The sequence below is a fragment of the Oncorhynchus clarkii genome, chromosome 17 (genome assembly GCF_045791955.1).
Source record: "Oncorhynchus clarkii lewisi isolate Uvic-CL-2024 chromosome 17, UVic_Ocla_1.0, whole genome shotgun sequence".
Taxonomy (NCBI): Eukaryota; Metazoa; Chordata; class Actinopteri; order Salmoniformes; family Salmonidae; genus Oncorhynchus; species Oncorhynchus clarkii.
In genome coordinates this window covers 43440827-43459236 of record NC_092163.1, presented here as the reverse complement: position 1 = coordinate 43459236, position 18410 = coordinate 43440827, and the positions used below count along the sequence as shown (strand labels likewise).

The window sequence follows — 18410 nt, the reverse complement described above, 5'->3', positions numbered from 1 at the left end:
AGTGCCACCAGGGGAAATGTTAGTCTGATGCCCTGTAATAGTAATTAACACTTACTGTTGATTCAGGGGAACACATTTGACAGGCACTCATCTGCAATACAGCCTAAATCATTGGCTTGGCTTTTATAATGTATAAGGGTTAAGCAGACAGGCAAGACAAACAGAGAACAAGAAGAAGCACAGAGTGACAGCAGAGAAGATGCTGAGACAGTTACGGCGAGTTGGCGGTGCACACAGTGACGTGGGCTGGCGTGGATCCAATGCCAGGGCCAAATTCTTCTCCCAGTCCGCCCCTGGCTAAGTCTAACCACTTAAATTGAACAAAGGACAAAAACATTTGAGCCAAGGGTAAAGCAAACACGTTTAATCACAAATATGTGTAGAGGACACACATGACACACACACTACTGCATACACACTATACAGTACAAAACACTTAAAAAAGTCACTGTATAAACAATGAATTACAAGAGCATCCTCACCATTCCATATTAAATACAACCGAGGATAACAGAATGGTATAAATATTTTCTAAGGCTCGTTAATAGTTCAGAAAAGCGTAATTAAGTAAAACAAAAAAAAATCTATTTTTCCAGCAGTGAACATGCCTGTTCTGTTCTTTTCCTGCATTTTGCTCATCAACAAGCTTGATGAATTAAACCAGCTCATAGTATTTCCCAGACTGGGGATCAAAGTAGCAGTTAAGAGAGGGATCATAGAGCAGATTCAGGTACTCCTCCTCGTCCTCATTTCCTCCATTCACTGATCCCTCAGCCCCTGAAACACAAACAGGAGGAACATGCAGTTATGACATACCATAACATGCACATACACCAGGGGGAGGGTAGCCCGACTGGGACGTCAACCTGGCTCCCTACTATTCCAATTTCCAACACCTTAACCGGTTACATTAAGAGGTCCAACCCTTTTTATTTCCTTTGTCATTTTTTTTCTCAGAAGTGCCAAACGTTTTGATGAGATTGCAAAGGTGGCATTTACATGTTTTTATTTGAACCTTTATTTAACTAGGCAAGTCAGTTAAGAACAAATTCTTATTTACAATGATGGCCTACTCCGGCCTCCCCTAACCAGGACGACACTGGGCCAATTGTGTGCCGCCCTATGGGACTCCCGATCACGGCCAGTTGTGATACAGCCAGGGATCGAACCAGGGTCTGCAGTGATGCCTCTAGCACGGAGATGCAGTGCCTTAGAACGCTGCGCCACTCGGTCATTTAGCTCGCTACATTATAAATTACCCCCCATAAATAAATAGAAGAGTACAACTGAACCAGAGGAGGTTGGTGGGAGGAGCTATAGGAGAACGGGCTCATTGTAATGGCTGAAATGGAATAAATGGAACAGAGTCAAACGTGGTTTCCATGTGTTTGATGTGTTTGATATAGGGTTGCAAAAAGAGGGTATATTATTGGAAACTTTCTAAGTTTCCAATACCTGGAATTGACCAAAGTTTTGTAATTAACTTTGGTAGTTTATACCTGAATAACTTTTTAAAAATTCATATATAGTATTATTTTATTATATCTGTGTCCATATTGTCCATGAGTTTCTAGTGGATAGACCATATCATTCAAGAGAAATAGCCTAATTAATGAAAAACAATGGCGTTATTTTCAATTAACTCTGCAACTCTTCTAACTGTTGACTGGGTTCACAACTGCCACCAGTTTGACGCCAAAATATTGACATCAAATACATATTGGCATAGTAAAATAAATCAAATGTGTAAAAAAAATATATATAAAGGATATTTCATGCTGAAGCCCTCATATTAAACACCAATGGTGTTCACTAAGTTGATGGTTTATATTTAAGATAATGTTTTACAGCTTTGTCATTTTATTTTTATTTTAAAATCATCTTATTTAATATATTTTACACGTGATTATTAAAGACACCTGTGATAATTTGAAGCACCCAAAAGGGCCACTAGATGTGTTGTGATAGATTACATAAAATCCTTGAAATATACCAAAATTCTGGTAGTTTACTGGTAAACTTAGAACGTTTCCAATAATATACCCTCTTTTTGCAACCCTATATCAAACACATCAAACACATGGAAACCACGTTTGACTCTGTTTAATTTACTCCATCCCAGCCATTACAATGAGCCCATCCTCCTATAGCTCATCCCACCAGCCTCCTTTGGACTGAACAAGCGTTCCGATTTCCTCATAGGAAATATTCCTTTTGGCGAGAACTGAACAAGACCGTGTATGAACTGTAAGTGCACGACTGAAGAGACGGCCAACACCAGACCCGAGCAGCGTAAGCCATGAATCTGTACCCCTACTACCCTGTGAACAGAACTATTTAGTGGACTTAAATGGTTCCTGGGAGGCTGTAAGGGTCTGCTGACCTTGGGACCCAGGTGAATCTTAACTTCTCCTCTGCCATTTCAGACACTCTCTTCACATCAATCAGCACAGTCACGTTTAGGATCCTCATACCTCAGAATACCGCACAGACACATTCTGAAAGCTGTTAAATAAAAAAGGTGATGTAATTTCCAACCCCTTGCTTTAACCGCCATTATTTTAGTTGTTAAATTGACGGGCAGTTAACTACTTAAAAAGGTAATGGAATGCTCTGGGAGAAACATTGTGTCTAATTGGAAACTCCAATGGATGATAATGAAAACTAATTATGAGACACAATGTGTCAGAGGTTTAAAATGATGTTGTAAATTGGAAAGGTTTTGCCAATTAACCCCGGCAGGCGTGTCTTTGGAAGCGCAGCCTTGTAACGAGACTGTCTCTGACCTGTGGAGTCACGGGGAGAACAGAAAGCTGCAGCCTCCTGGGATCTATAGCCCTAATTGGTCCTAGTTTTTTGGGGTCTCCTCGCTCTGCCTCGTTTCCACCCTGTGTCTTCTTTAAAGAGAGCTTTAACATTTCAGCCTGTCTAACTTCTGACACTTGTGAAACATTTCCATTAGCAGAATGTGACGGTGGTGCCATTTCACAGGTTTCTGAGAATAATAAAAAACTATATGGATTCTATAGGTTTACGTGTATGTGTGTGTGTGTGTGTGTGTAGGACAAGGAGTTTGGTGTTGGAGGTGTTGAGCCAAGCCTGCACCTCTGGTCGGGGGTCCACTCCGATGGTCCCTTGTGCCCTCTGACCCCTTCCCCTTTTTCTGGCTAGGAGGAATAATGGGAGGGCTGAGGACCTCCATCCATTCCCTAGAGGCAATAGGCATCAGAACACAGTCATCACTACAGAGACGCTATCAGACAATTAGGAATTCATAATATTAGTTGCGGTGTAGGTCAATTAACAATTTGTGAATAGCGGATAATGTCAAAAAAGGAGGACAGTTTTAATCAATCAGAAAACTTTGTATGTGTCGAACTGCTGTGCTTTATCTTGGTCAGGTCACAGTTGTAAATGAGAACTTGTTCTCAACTAGCCTACCTGGTTAAATAAAGGTGCAATAAAATACTGTAGGGATCGCACCTGATGATCTTTCCATGAGGCCCACTAAAGCCTCCCATCTCTTTTGTTCTTTAGACTAGACCACCATGGGCCATCACGAACCTCCCCGTCCACTGCCCTTGGGCCTCCCAGCCCATCTCCTCTGTTCTGTTCTAACTGGCTCAACAACCGAGAACTTGTCTGTAGGACCATTTGTCAGACACAGACACATGCTGTGATTTCACACAAGTGTCTGTACCCCACAGTACCAATCAAAAGTTTGGATACACTTACTCATTCAAGGATTTTTCTTTACTTTTTACTATTTCCTACATTGTAGAATAATAGTGAAGACATCAAAACGATGAAATAACACATATGGAATCATGTAGTAACCAAAAAAGTGTTAAACAAATCAAAATATATTTTATATTTGAGATTCTTCAAAGTAGCAAGCCTTTGCATTGATGACAGCTTTTCACACTCCTGTCATTCTCTCAACCAACTACATTGGGTAGTCACCTGGAATGCATTTCAATTAAAAGATGTGCCTTGTTAAAAGTTAATTTGTGGAATTTCTTTCCTTCTAAATGCGTTTGAGCCTATAAGGTACGGATGGTATACAGAAGATAGCACTATTTGGTAAGAGACCAAGTCCATATTATGGCATGAACAGCTCAAATAAGCAAAGAGAAATGACAGTCCATCATTACTTTAAGACGTGAAGGTCAGACAATGCGTAAAATTTCATGAACTTTCAAAGTTTCTTCAAGTGCAGTCACAAAAACCATCAAGTGCTATGATGAAACTGGCTCTCATGAGGACCGCCACAGGAAAGGAAGACCAAGAGTTACCTTTGCTGCAGAGGGTAAGTTCATTAGAGTTAACTGCACCTCAGATTGCACCCCAAATAAATGCTTCACAGAGTTCAAGACACATCTCAACATCAACTGTTCAGAGGAGACTGTGTGAATCAGGCCTTCATGTTCGAATTGCTGCAAAGAAACCACTAATAAAGGACACCAATAATAAGAAGAGACTTGCTTGGGCCAAGAAACACGAGCAATGGACATTGGACCGGTGGAAATCTGTCCTTTGGTTTGATGAGTCCAAATTTGAGATTTTTGGTTCCAACCGCCATGTCTTTGAGACGCAAAGTAGGTGAACGGATGATCTCCGCATGTGTGGTTCCCTAAAATGAAAAGCTAAAATGTCTTGAGTCAATAATTATTCAACCCCTTTGTTATAGTAAGCCTAAATACATTTGCTTAACAAGTCAGATAATAAGTTGCATGGACTCACTCTGTGTGCAATAATAGTGTTTAACATGATTTTAAAATGATTATCCCATCTTTGTACCCCACACATACCACACACACGTAAGGTCTCTCAGTTGAGTAGTGAATTTCAAGCACAGATTCAACCATATACATGCATCCTGTTTACAATAAGGCACTAAAGTAACTCCGCAAAAAAAATTGCCAAAGAAATGATGTTTTGTACTTAATACAAGGCAAATCCAACACAACACATCACTGAGTATCACTCTTCATATTTTCGAGCATGGTGGTGGCTGCATCATGTTATGGGTATGGTTGTCATCGACAAGGACTATGGATTTTTTTGAAGCGAATAAAAATAAACAGAATAAAGCTAAGCACAGGCAAAATCCTAGAGGAAAACTTGGTTCAGTCTGCTTTCTAACAGACACTGGGCTACAAATTCACCTTTCAGCAGGACAATTACCTAAAACACAAGGCCAAATATACAGTTGAAGTCAGAGGTTTACATACACTTTAGCCAAATACATATAAACTCAGTTTATATGCAAGAGGCCCGTATACTGCCTTCCCTGTGCTCCATTCTCCCCTTCCAGCACTCCCGTTGGAGTTAGAAATTAAACAATTAAATGTAAGTATATAGTGATGTATGGTGGAAACTGGAGAAAAATAGGCAAGGCAGTATCATTGTATAGTAAATTACTACATTAGACACCATCCAGATAAGTATCGCCTTTAAGCTAGTCTTCAATTTTTTTGCACTTTCTTTGCAAAAAAGTGGCTTCAGAGAACATCATGGGAGGTTTATGAAGTTTTGAATTTAACTTATTTTCTTCTCGAAGGTTTAATTTATTTTCAAAGTGGCATCATGTTTCAAAGTGGGATTAAAATGGATTTAATTGTTAAAATTGAGTGTCACTAGTCTTTGTGGTAGTCAGAGGGACAGTATTACACCTTGTACTGCTGGGGGACAGACATACTCTTCCTCCTACACACGAGAGATGGGGGTGAAGGAGCACTGCAGACTGCATCAGCGTGTGTGTGTGTATATTTGTGTGTGTGTTGTGTGTGTCACCGTACTGCTACCAGCAGGGCTCTCTCTCTCTCTCATTTATATCAGAGGTCAATGCAACAGACAGAACTGAACCAAATCTCCTTCCCACTACTTTTAGCCCCCTGTCTCCTAAACTCTGACTTTCAGAACGGCACCTTTATGGTTGAAGTTGATTCCTAGTTGACAATCTCAAAAAGACCCTCTCTTACTGATGGCTTGAGGCCAGTTGTTCAACTAGGAGTTAAAAGGAATGAGTCAAGTAAGTCACTGATAGTTTGAACACATCCGAAAGTAAACTGTCCACAGGTTTTAGGACATTTGTGAACTTGATAACAGCTAAGAAGTATTTTCCATTGGAGAGGAATAGTTGCTTTCCTCTATGCCTTGGATTCCCCCTTCTCTTCCACCAGTTAGCTCTGATCTTTGATATTCCAAATGAACAGTCACTATAAGTTGATATGATATCATCACTTGACTGAGATGTGTAACTCTCTCCTCCATTCTAACAGTGTGGCTGCGGAATACATTTAGGTAAAATATGGACGTCTCCAATTTCAATCTCTAAACGGGGAAAACAACATGCTTCCACTGAGTTCGTTTTTTTGTAAATACATCTATCTACACACTCACAAATACAGCAATTCTATACTTCTGTCAGATATAGATCCTACTTGATTTTCAATTTCACCTTCAAGGACTAGATAGTAACCCTCCCCCATTGTGTCCCTTAGAAATACATCATCACTTCTTCTCCAGACCGAAGCTAAAATCAAATATATTCCAAATAATATTTCCTTCCCCTACCGGAGCCATTTACCCCCCCCCCCCCCCCCCCCCTCTGACTCCACACTGGGAGGCACAAAGCACAGGCAGATTTAATGGAAGCTATTTTCAAGGACAACGCAGCTCAACGCTGCAGACAGCAGCTACCTACCTGCAGGGAGAGGAAATTGTTAAGTGGGACTGGACGAGAGACTGTAGATTGAATTGTTAAGTCATTATATTTATGGCATAAAAGTGAACTGGAGATGGGAGGAAATAAATTAGCCTTTTTTTACCTGACAGAAGATGAAGGTCCCTTTTAGTAAGTATTTTACCTTGAGGTTAGTGTAAAAAAACAAAAACATTATCTATAGTGTACCCAGCAAACCAAAATTGGTTCTGCAGAAGTTCCCAGAACATTTGTTAGGTTGCGGCAAATGTTCTCATAACACAAAAACTGTCCAGTTGTGCTGATGATTACACAATGTTTGTATAAAACATAAGCCTGATGTTGCAAGAACGTTCCCAGAACACATTTAGTCTGCTCTTTAAAAGTACCTAAAATACTTATTTAGGTGAGAACATTGTGGGGATATGACAAGAGTGGTTCCAAAAACACACACAAAAAAACAAACAAACAGAAAAACTGTCCAGTTGTGCTGACATTCAGATAATATTTGTATCAGATTGCACAAAAAATGAGTTTGATGTTGACAGAACAGCCTGTCTGAGTTCTTTAAAACGTTGATTTGCTGGATTTAAAAAAAATAAAATATGTTAGGAGAACATTTAATTTGAAACGTAAAAAAAAAAATTGTTATCAAAAACATTATTTGAAAGATTTTGAGATGTTGTCATCCTGGTGTTAGAAAAAACCCTAACTAGAACTTCATGGTAATCTTAGCTAATGTTCTGCCAATATTCCTGGTTTGCTGGGTATACTCCTACAGTACATCTGTGCTTGGAGCTGGAGACGAAAGAAAACGGATGTTGGCACTTCTATCTCTTTTGAAAATAGACTTTGTAAAAAGATGATTCTGTGTTCAGTGAGAATGCATCAGATTCTGTGTTCAGTGAGAATATCTCCATATCTCCATGACAGGGTGTTTAGGAGATGCAACGCTTGTTTACCAGCCAGAGGCAGAAGGCACAGATATCACACACAGAGGAACATGGTAAATGTGTCAGAAAAGCACTGACAAAACTACAGCAGGGAGCAGCAGCACCGTTTCAACTGTCAAACTTTACCACTCCAAATAACTGACAGTGGAGCCTTGCAGACAATGGTGCCAGTCAGGACACTTAAGACCGAAGATTTCACTTTTGGGCTTTCAGAACACAAAACACCTTTGGGGGTCTGTCTGAATACAAAAGAAAGAAAGAATAAAAGAGAGGAGAAGAGAAAGAACAGACAAGATTTCCACTGACAGAGAGATAATTAAAGCTGGTTGTCGTGCCACATCCCACACCTCTCAGATCCACTGTAGCTGTACTTGAATACAGTAACACAAATTCAGTCATCACCTATCTAGTGTTTGTAGTATTGCTGTAGTAAATACAGGCCACTAGTGGATAGGGTTCGGTTAACAAGCCTATACTTAAAAAATATAAGCCTATACTTGAGTACACTCTTGGAAAACACGGTTCTATGGGAACCCTTTTAGGTTCTAGATAGCACTTTTTTTTTTCTAAGAGTGTACTCAAATCTGCCTCAGGGCGCAGTCAAGCAGAAACACAAGCACTCAGTCTGAACATTTGAAAGACAGAGACAGTCTCAAGGACAGAAGGTTTAGGAACTTGTGTGAAATGAAACAGAAGTATAATACAAACAAAATTGAACCTCAAAAACACTCGCCTACGTGACTGCAATTTTGTTGCCAGGTTCATTCAACAGTCATGTGGTTTAACACCACAAAGGAGCACTTAATACATCATGGGGACAGAGATATATACACCAGGAAGCCTTCCCTGCCTTTCATCAATAAATCAGACATGTTTGAGCCAACAGGAACAATGCATAATTCAACCTGGAGACAGGTGATGCAACACTTTTGTCATCCTTTGTAACATGTTGGTGGCGCTGCACGTGTGTCCTCAGAGAGAGAGACGGAAAGAGAGAAAGGGAGGGAGAGACCCACAAAGAATTTGAAAACATAAAGACAGAGCGAGCGAGAGAGCGGGTTGTGTGCTAATGAGTGACAACAGCCCTGCATCTAATTGAGAGGCGAGCAGAGAGGATGACAAGAAGAGCTCTAATGAGTAATGGCAATGGCATCCTGTAAGATGAGGTGAGGTGAGCCAGACCCAAGCCCAGGTGATGACAGCCAAGTAATGACAGCCAGGTGACTGGTGTATTAGACCTCTGTGTGTTTGGGCCCTGCGCCAACGGAAACACTAACTAACTCGGTGCTAATCATCCGGGACAGCCTTGGCTAATGAGACACTGACACACTTCTACAGGTGGGAATCTGTTAGTATGTGTTCATATTTACATGTTGTGTATGGTTTCATACACTTGTCAGGAAGGGTTCCATGCCCTGGGTCTCTTGACTGATTCTGAATGGACAGATAGAATGAACGCACCCTCCATCCATTCTCACTTCAGGATCAGTGAATTATTTAATTTATTCTTTATTTAACTAGGCAAGTCAGTTAAGAACAAATTCTTATTTACAATGACGGCCTACTGGGGAACAGTGCGTTAACTGCCTTGGTCAGGGGCAGAACAACAGATTTGTACCTTGTCAGGGGATTCAATCCAGTAACCTTTCGGTTCCTGGCCCAACGCTCTAAGCACTAGGCTACCTACCTCCACGATTTCCCATCATAGATAACGTTACGGAAGAGATTTGATGGAAAGGGAGGTTACATAATTTACAGGCTGAACATATTGGCTACCTTTAAGCAGTTGGCGGAGGACCCGTATTGTTAGGAAATTCAAAAAGGACAAAACCTCCTCCACCCAACCTAATACGTAATCTGCTCGAGGGGGTTAGTCAACCGGCTCATACGTTGCGACGTCCCCTGAATGCCCATCTGCTAGCCTGCTAGCCGCGGCCCGCTAGCTGTCTAGAGCATATTGGACTGTTAGCTAAATAGATCCATTTGCCAATTGAACCCCTCTGCTACACGGAACCCTACTAATCCATCACGACTGGTCTATCGACGGAACCACACGAGGCGAAAACAGACTTTCCTCCGTCACGACGTCCCTCTAAGGCCCATCTGCTAGCTTGCTAGCCCCGGCCTGCTAGCTGTCTGAATCGCTGTGTCTCCAGCCTGCCCAACCACTGACTGGACCCCTATGATCGCTAATGTCAATATGCCTTGTCCATTACTGTTCTGGTTAGTGATTATTGTTTTATTTCACTGTAGAGCCTCTAGCCCTGCTCAATATGCCATAACCAACCATTTATGCGATGACATCACCTGGTTTAAACGTTTCTAGAGACAATATTTCTCTCATCATCACTTAATACCTTTGCCTTTGTCTTTTCTATCGTGCCCAGAAACCTGCTCCTTTTACTCTCTGACCCGAACGCACTAGACGACCAGTTCTATTAGACTTTAGCCGTACCCTTATCCTACTTCTCCTCTGTTCCTCTGGTGATGTAGAGGTTAATCCAGGACCTGCAGTGCCTAGCTCCACTCCCATTCCCCAAGTGCTCTCATTTGTTGACTTCTGTAACCGTAAAAGCCTTGGTTTCATGCATGTTAACATTAGAAGCCTCCTCCCTAAGTTTGTTTTATTCACTGCTTTAGCACACTTTGTCAACCCAAATGTCTTAGCCGTGTCTTAATCCTGTTTTAGGAAGACCACCAAAAACCCTGAAACTGCCAAAGGGGGTGGAGTTGCAATCTATTGCTGAGATAGCCTTCAGAGTTCTGTCTTACTAACTAGGTCTGTACCCAAACAATTTGAGCTTCTACTTTTAAAAATCCACCTTTCCAGAAACAAGTCTCTCACCGTTGCCGCTTGCTATAGACCCCCCTCAGCCCACAGCTGTGCCCTGGACACCATATGTGAATGAATTGCCCACCATCTATCTTCAGAGCTCGTGCTGCTAGGTGACCTAAACTGGGACATGCTTAACACCCCGGGCCATCCTACAATCTAAGCTAGATGCCCTCTCACACAAATTATCAATGAACCTACCAGGTACAACCCCAAATCCGTAAACACGGCACCCTCATAGATATCAATCTAACCAACTTGCCCTCCAAATACACCTCTGCTCTTTTCAACCAAGATCTCAGCGATCACTGCCTCATTGCCTGCATCCGTAATGGGTCTGCAGTCAAACGACCACCCCTCATCACTGCCAAAAACACTTCAGCGAGCAGGCCTTTCTAATCGACCTGGCAGGGGTATCCTGGAATGATATCGACCTCATTCCATTATTTATTTATTAATCTTGCTCCTTTGCACCCCAGTATCTCTACTTGCACATTCATCTTCTGCACATCAATCACTCCAGTGTTAAATTGGTATATTGTAATTACTTATGGCCTATTTATTGCCTTACCTCCCTTATCTTACCTCATTTGCACACTGTATATAGACTTTTTCTACTGTATTATTGACTGTATGTTTGTTTATTCCATGTGTAACTCTGTGCTGTTGTATGTGTCGAACTGCTTTGCTTTATTCTTGGCCAGGTCGCAGTTTTAAATGAGAACTTGTTCTCAACTAGTCTACCTGGTTAAATAAAGGTGAAATAAAATAAAAAATAATACATTTAAAAAACTCTGCCCTCTTTTTAAAAGACAAAACATTGTTTATGTGTTGTTTATTTTGGGGACAAGATTTGAGGTATGCTCACCTTGGATTGGAGTGTAAGAGTGGGTTCATTTCCTTCTGGTAGTGATGGCCCTGTTTGGCCGGCTGAGAACAACAGAACACAACGGATGAGGAAAAGAGAACGTCATAATCTACCAGCGATGCTATAATCATTCAGATTCTAATCTCGGCACCCAGAAGACAGTCTCACATGCAGGCTGGCCGCTCACATTTTAATTTAAAGGCTGTCAGTCACCAGAGACTAATAACATAAAAAGATACCCGCCACACACATTTAGCATGTTGCTATCTTTTCTAACTATCTCATACAGTATTATGTGAAATCACAATCTGCGTAATAACAAAAAAAGCTTCAGTGCACCTCCCTCAGCTGCCTGATGGGGGCGCTGTGGCTACATATGTTACGACAGAGTGCAAAGGTTCTCAGTATTTATCTCAGGACTCTATAATGGCACATTTCCATACAGGATTTACCCCAGTGTTTTACCCAAAATACTTTTCTGTTTCCATCTACGCGGGCCGGCACCGGTGTCTCACCGGGCCATGGCCCGGGCAGACCTGCTCTCACTTGGGGCCAAAACCAGGCCACTGGTACTTTTCAGCTGGCAATTACATAACATTGGCTAACTGTGAAATTCAACACCTTCTTATAAAGCAACTGTTTTGATTATGCAGAGTTTGTTGATTTTACTCTGCACAGGTCCTCACGGTCAGCCCTAGCTACAGAAACACTGTTTCTCTAGTATAACAGAACGGAGTATACCCTAGCGTGACACTGATGTTACAGTCGAAAAAGCAGCAATGTGAATACAGCACATCAAGCTGTTATGGCAGAATTGGGGTGAGCTGATGTAACTTCTCACGGGTTATTCTATTGTTCTGTGTTATGCTTTTCATAGGCTCCTGGTGTGTCTGCACCCTAACACAAGCCCACTGTGTTCCCGGAACTGTTGCTGTATCGAAATAACTGTTGTGTAAACAATGATGTTTTATCACCTCCCACTATATAAGGGACATGAAACCATTTATTCTTTGAGTTCTTCCCTGTGAAACCAGAGGTGGATCTCCCCTGCAGCTTCTTGATGAAAATATTCACTATTATATATACTATTAGTCTCTGCCTGATCTTTGGATCGCGTTTTCCACAACAAAGGTGAGCAGCCAGCTTGAGAGAGAGAGAGAGAGAGAGAGAGAGAGAGAGAGAGAGAGAGAGAGAGAGCGAGAGAGAGAGAGAGAGAGCTTGTTTGAATAAGCCCCATTTGCACCTTGATTTATCACTCAGGAGAGCTGCCTGTAAATAAGGGCTTAAGGACATAGGAAGGCATAATAGATATCTGGGCCCACTTCATTGCTTCTGCAAATTACAGTATGTGAGTATGAAATGAGCAACACTAACCCCCTACGTCAATGGCAAACGTCCTGAGTAAGACATCTTCATTTGCCCCCCATCTTTGGGGTACATGACTCACCATAGGTATGTGTGTCCAGGTGGATGGCTCATCACTGCTGGTGCTGATGCTGACGTTACATTGGTGGATCTGAGAGGCACTGAGACCTGTTGCTCCTCCCCCCTCCTCTTCTTCCTCCTGCTCCCGCCGTAGACTGGCCAGCATATGTAGCTCCTCCTCCTCCTGCATACGCAGGCTGTCCAACAGACGCAAATCACAGCTACTGGACCCAACAGGCTCATGCCTTCTCTCCGCCCTCTCCTCTCCCACCTTCAAATCAACAACAAACAAAATCAAGATGGATTACACACTGCATTCCAGACATTACAGTAAAGGAATTTGACTGCTTTTTTAATGGGCTTTGTGGTTTGACCATGGTGTGTATCAAGCACATGCCCCAAATTCCTAGAATCTCATTCATGCTTTTTCATCACATCCACAAATAGCAAGTTCTGTTCGATCCGTCCAATAAGAAGAAACAGGTCAATGACCTGAGCCCAACCAACCCCTGTGTAAATGTAACAACGATAAGTAAATCAGTGTGTTTAAAACAGCATGTCTCAGTTTTCCCATCCGGGGCCCAGCCCAGGCTTGGATATCACCCACTGGCCTGTGGCTTGGCTGGCATGATTGGTGTGTGTGTGTGTGTACAGTAACTCGTCCAGCTATCGATTCAGTAGGAGGCTTGGAGCTCTGTGGTAACTGGCTTTGTCCGAAAGGAAGAACTGGGGCAACCCTCGAGGTTAAGAGAGGATCAATGGCTGCTGGCGTGAAAGAGAGCCTCACAGGCCAGTGGGAACCGCAACAATCATCTCTGTCTTCTCTCTCTCTGACAACATTTCAATCAGGACCCTGACTCTACTGGACCATAGGCTAGCTCAGTGGCTACCACACTGACTCAGTACTGGTACCCCCTGTATATAGGGAAAGGGGGATACCTAGTCAGTTGTACAACTGAATGCATTCAACTGAAATGTGTCTTCCGCATTTAACCCAACCCCTCTGAATCAGAGAGGGGGGGGGGGGGGCTGCCATAATCGACATCCAAGTCTTCGGCGCCCAGGGAACAGTGGGTTAACTGCCTTGCTCAGGGGCAGAACAACAGATTTTTACCTTGTCAGCTCTGGGATTCGATCCAGCAACCTTTCAGTTACTGGCCCAACGCTCTAACCATAGCCTTGTTATTGTTATGTCATTTTCTTGTGTTACTTTTTGATAAAAAAATTTCACTTTAGTTTATTTAGTAAATATTTTCTTAACTCTATTCCTTGAACTGCATTGTTGGTTAAGGGCTTGGAAGTAAAGTCTACCCCTGTTGTATTTGGCGCATGTGACAAATACAATTTGATTTGACTTGATGGGAGGACAGCTCAACAGCCTTCACTTGGCTACCTGCTGGGGACATGGAGTAGGGTGTGTCAGTGGTTGTAAGACTGCAGCTTACTGGGCTGTGTTCCACTACAATGAGGTGAGGGTTGAGGGGGGTGTCTGAGCCTCATCAGCGACCCAGGCAGCAGGCCTCCTTTGTGGGCTTGGGATCCCTCCACTCCCCTGTTTTTTGTGGACCTCAGGAAGAGTAGCTGCTGTGTCAGCTAGAGCTAATGAGGATCCCTAAAAAATATTTCAAAAAATACAAAATACTGTGCTCTGATCATGGATCCCCTGGTTCCTCTTAGGAGGAGCGGCTGGAAGGCGGGAAGGGAGTGAGCCCCGGGCACCTCAAGGTGTGACAGCTAGCCCCCCACCTCTCTTCACCCTCTCTCTCACCCTCTCTATTTTAAATCGCAGAATCCTTCTCCTCAGCACAGCATGACTGACAAACCTGCTCTTAGATCACTGCTCTGCTCTGCTCTGTACATCACACACTTTAATGTGAGCAGAGGAGATGAGGGGAAGCGAGGGATGAGGGGAGAGACAGGCAGGCAGGCAGGCGGGCGGGTGCGACACGGCGTGTCATCATGCCATCAGAAGCTGAACAGCACGATGCCAAGCCCTTTAACAAGCTTCTCTCTACATTTCCTCACTCACTCTTCTTCTATCTAAGCTTCTCTCTCTCTTCTCTTCCTCACTCTCTTCTATCTAAGCCCATCCTGACTGCAACCACTTGAGCATCGGAGAGGAGTCAACCCCGACCATAAAAGAAAGACTGGCACAAAGCAGGCAGCCACATGACTGTCACATCCATTCTTTGTCAAAAGGGACCTTTCCTCTCCCCTGAAAACTCTCTTCAGACTTCTCAGACTTTCCTGGCTGTGTCCCAAACGGCACCATATTCCCTATATAGTGCACTACTTTTGCCCACAGCCCTGGTTAAAAGAATTGCACGTTACAGGGAATAGGGTGCCATTTGGGACACACACCGCATCTTTAATTAAACAGTGGGCTCTCTTCTGTTGTGAGAGGTCAAGGGGAATGACTGTTCTCTCCTAGTTCCCAGTGATAATTCTACATCCCTCGTTCAACATGCACTCTGCTCCCTCTTTTCTTCTCACTCCCTCGCTCTTTGTGTATCCCTCCACCCACGCCACTGATTCCCTGTTTTCTATCTATTATTAAGCTTTGGCGATATGTCTGTGGGAGAATGAGGATCAACAAGGGGCACCGACAAACTCACTGTATCTATCTGTATCAAAACAGAGATTTATTTTCAGCTGGTCTGGGACATTTCAACCGGCAGACTTGTAACTACATGTTTTCAGAGGGGGGAAATCCAGGAATTTGCAGTGCTTTTCTATTGATAACACTACAGTATACTACTGTAAACACAGACCACTGAAGAAAAACAATCACAGAGAACTCTCGGTTTAACTAAATAAAGTACTATAGGCACAAGTAGCTAGTAGGAATCTCAGCTTGAAGAAGCAAAACATGAGGCAGACTGAAGAGAAAATATGAGGACATGCTATCCTTTCACCCTTGTGATACAGCCATGTCCTGTATATGTGACTACTAGACTATAACTTGAATATGATACATCCATGTCCTGTATATGTGACTACTAGTCTATAATTTGAATATGATACATCCATGTCCTGTATATGTGACTATTAGGCTATAACTTGAAGTTACTGATGATCAGTCTGTTGTCTTGGGGAGGAATCACATGGTGGCACATCTGATGTGTTTTGACAACTGTAAATCCCCGTCGGTTGTGGCATCAGGCATGTGGCTGGCTGCTCAATTAGACTCTCAGACAGGTTCTCCCTCCCTCTTTCTCGCTCCCCCCTCATCCTTCTCTCCTAGGGGCTCCCTCCCTCTCATCCCACCCAGGGCCTCCCTTCCACCCAGGGCCTCCATCCCAGAGTGGCAAGAGACAGTCAGGACTGATGGTCACTTGACAGCTGCTCACTTAATTATAACATGAGAAGTATAGGAGGAAATGGAAGATGGCGGAGTTAACAGCAGAACTTTCTCTCTCTTGGTAAATCATGTGCTTCTGTTCTGTCCCACAGGGCGGGTAAGAGCTTCTGACGAAGACAGTGCGATAATAAGGATGTGATTGTGAATACTAAATGCCTGGCTGCAGACAGACAGTACCTAACCTTGTCTAATGTGGCGTCTCCTCGGGGGATGATCTCTCGCAGAGATCTGCTGCTCAGTGATGTCCTGCTGCTGCTCCTGTCCTGAGTCTGGCTCGCTCCCCCTTCTCTTCCCCCAGGTCCAGACTGGCCCAGACTGCTGTGTCTCTGCCCCTGCCTGGTACCCTGACAGGGTGACCGGCAGCGGGTTGGGACCATCCCAGGCACCTCTAATGTTCTCCTGTATGCTTGGGAGTCAGTGTGGGGAGCCAGCCTGGTTTTACACCCTGCAGGGTCTGTGTGGGTTAGGGTTCGCTCTATGGTAAATGTTCGGTCTGCACCACTGGACCCACTGGACCCAGGCCGTGCTCTGGGCGGAGTGTCCTCATCTAGGCCTGATGATCCGGGGATACCAGGGGTGGAGCTGGGGGGAACACCAGGAGTACCAGGGCTGGGGGGGACACTGGACCTCTGATAGAGGAACCTGGAGGAGGTCTCTTCCTGGGAGAAATAGAGAGGAACAGTTTAAAAATAGGATTTATTTTTTTATTTTATTATTAGAATATGAGTAATGGTAGCCAGGCAGGCATATCTAAAAGGACAGAGTAGGCTCTGACGCAACACCTTGAAAGAAAAAGACGTCTGCCTCAAGAAGGGAATTATAGCACAACCTGCCACAGATGAATGCAAAAGAATTGCGCGTGCCGGCCAGCTAGCTAATAAACTGCTACGGCTGTACTGTACGATTCCATACTGGCGGCTAGCCGTGGGCTGGTATCCCACGTCCCAAATTACTTGCAATTAACTATGGCAGCAGGCTATCTGAAAAGACTCAACATTAGTCTTGCTTAGCTGGCAGAGGCTAAAATGGCTTTAAAGTAGTGTAAAGCGCGATAGAGGCCTCACGCAGTTTAGAGTCAACACCTCTGGCATGGCCATTTACTAAGCATGATCCAACTGGGACGAGGCATCGAAAAAGCATGTCCATATGAATTAACTATCTAGTAATAATCAGGGATACATTTTTTTATTTTTTTTATTTCACCTTTATTTAACCTGGTAAGCTAGTTGAGAACAAGTTCTCATTTACAACTGCGACCTGGCCAAGATAAAGCACAGCAGTTCGACACATACAACAACACAGAGTTACACATGGAATAAATAAGGAAGAATAATCTGATTTCCCTCGGTGGTAACATTGTATTTTATGTAGTTACACTTTTAGGGCAATCTGTCTTTTGGTTCTGACATACAGTGCCAGTCAAGAGATTGGACACACATACTAATTCAAAAGTTTTTCTTTATTTGTACTATTTTCTACATTGTAGAATAATAGTGAGGACATCAAAACTATGAAATAACATATATGGAATCAAGTAGTAACCAAAAAAGTGTTAAACAAATAAAAATATATTGGAGATTCTTCAAAGTAGCCACCCTTTGCCTTGATGACAACTTTGCACACTCTTGGCATTCTCTCGACCAGATTCATGGGGTAGTCACCTGGAATGGATTTAAATTAACAGGTGTGCCTTCATTTGTGGAATTTCTTTCCTTCTTAATGTGTTTAAGCCAATCAGTTGTGTTGTAACAAGGTATGGGTGGTATACAGAAGATAGCCCAATTTGGTTAAAGACCAGGTCCATATTATGACAAGGACAGCTCAAATAAGCAAAGAGAAATGACAGTCCATCATTACTTTAAGACATGAAGGTCAGTCTACCACTACTAATGGACACCAATAATAAGAAGAGACTTGCTTTGGCCAAGAAACATGAGCAAAGGACATTAGACCGATAGATATCTATCCTTTGGTCTGATGAGTCCAAATTTGAGAATTTTGGTTCCATCCGCATGTCTTTGTGAGACGCAGAGTAGGTGAACAGATGATCTCCACATGTGTGGTTCCCACTGTGAAGCATGGAGGAGGAGGTGTGATGGTGTGGAGGTGCTTTGCTGGTGACACTGTCAGTGATTTATTTAGAATTCAAGGCACACTTAACCAGCAGGGCTACCACAGCATTCTGCAGCGATAAGCCATCCTATCTGGTTGCACTTAGTGGTACTATCATTTGTTCGTCAACAGGACAATGACCCAAAACACAC

At 43.1% G+C, this 18410-nt stretch overlaps 1 protein-coding gene across 1 annotated transcript in view; it reads right to left on the bottom strand.

Annotated features, from left to right (window-relative positions):
• Positions 1-655: 655 nt before the first annotated feature.
• LOC139369758 (CFAP20 domain containing) overlaps positions 656-18410 on the bottom strand; it is a 51596-nt gene continuing 33841 nt past the window's right edge. The window contains exons 13-17 of the mRNA XM_071109019.1: positions 16329-16805; positions 12808-13056; positions 11361-11422; positions 3106-3209; positions 656-777 (exon numbers count right to left, since the gene is read on the bottom strand). Coding sequence (XP_070965120.1) covers positions 656-777; positions 3106-3209; positions 11361-11422; positions 12808-13056; positions 16329-16805 — 1014 coding nt within the window. The remainder of the gene's footprint in view (positions 778-3105; positions 3210-11360; positions 11423-12807; positions 13057-16328; positions 16806-18410) is intronic.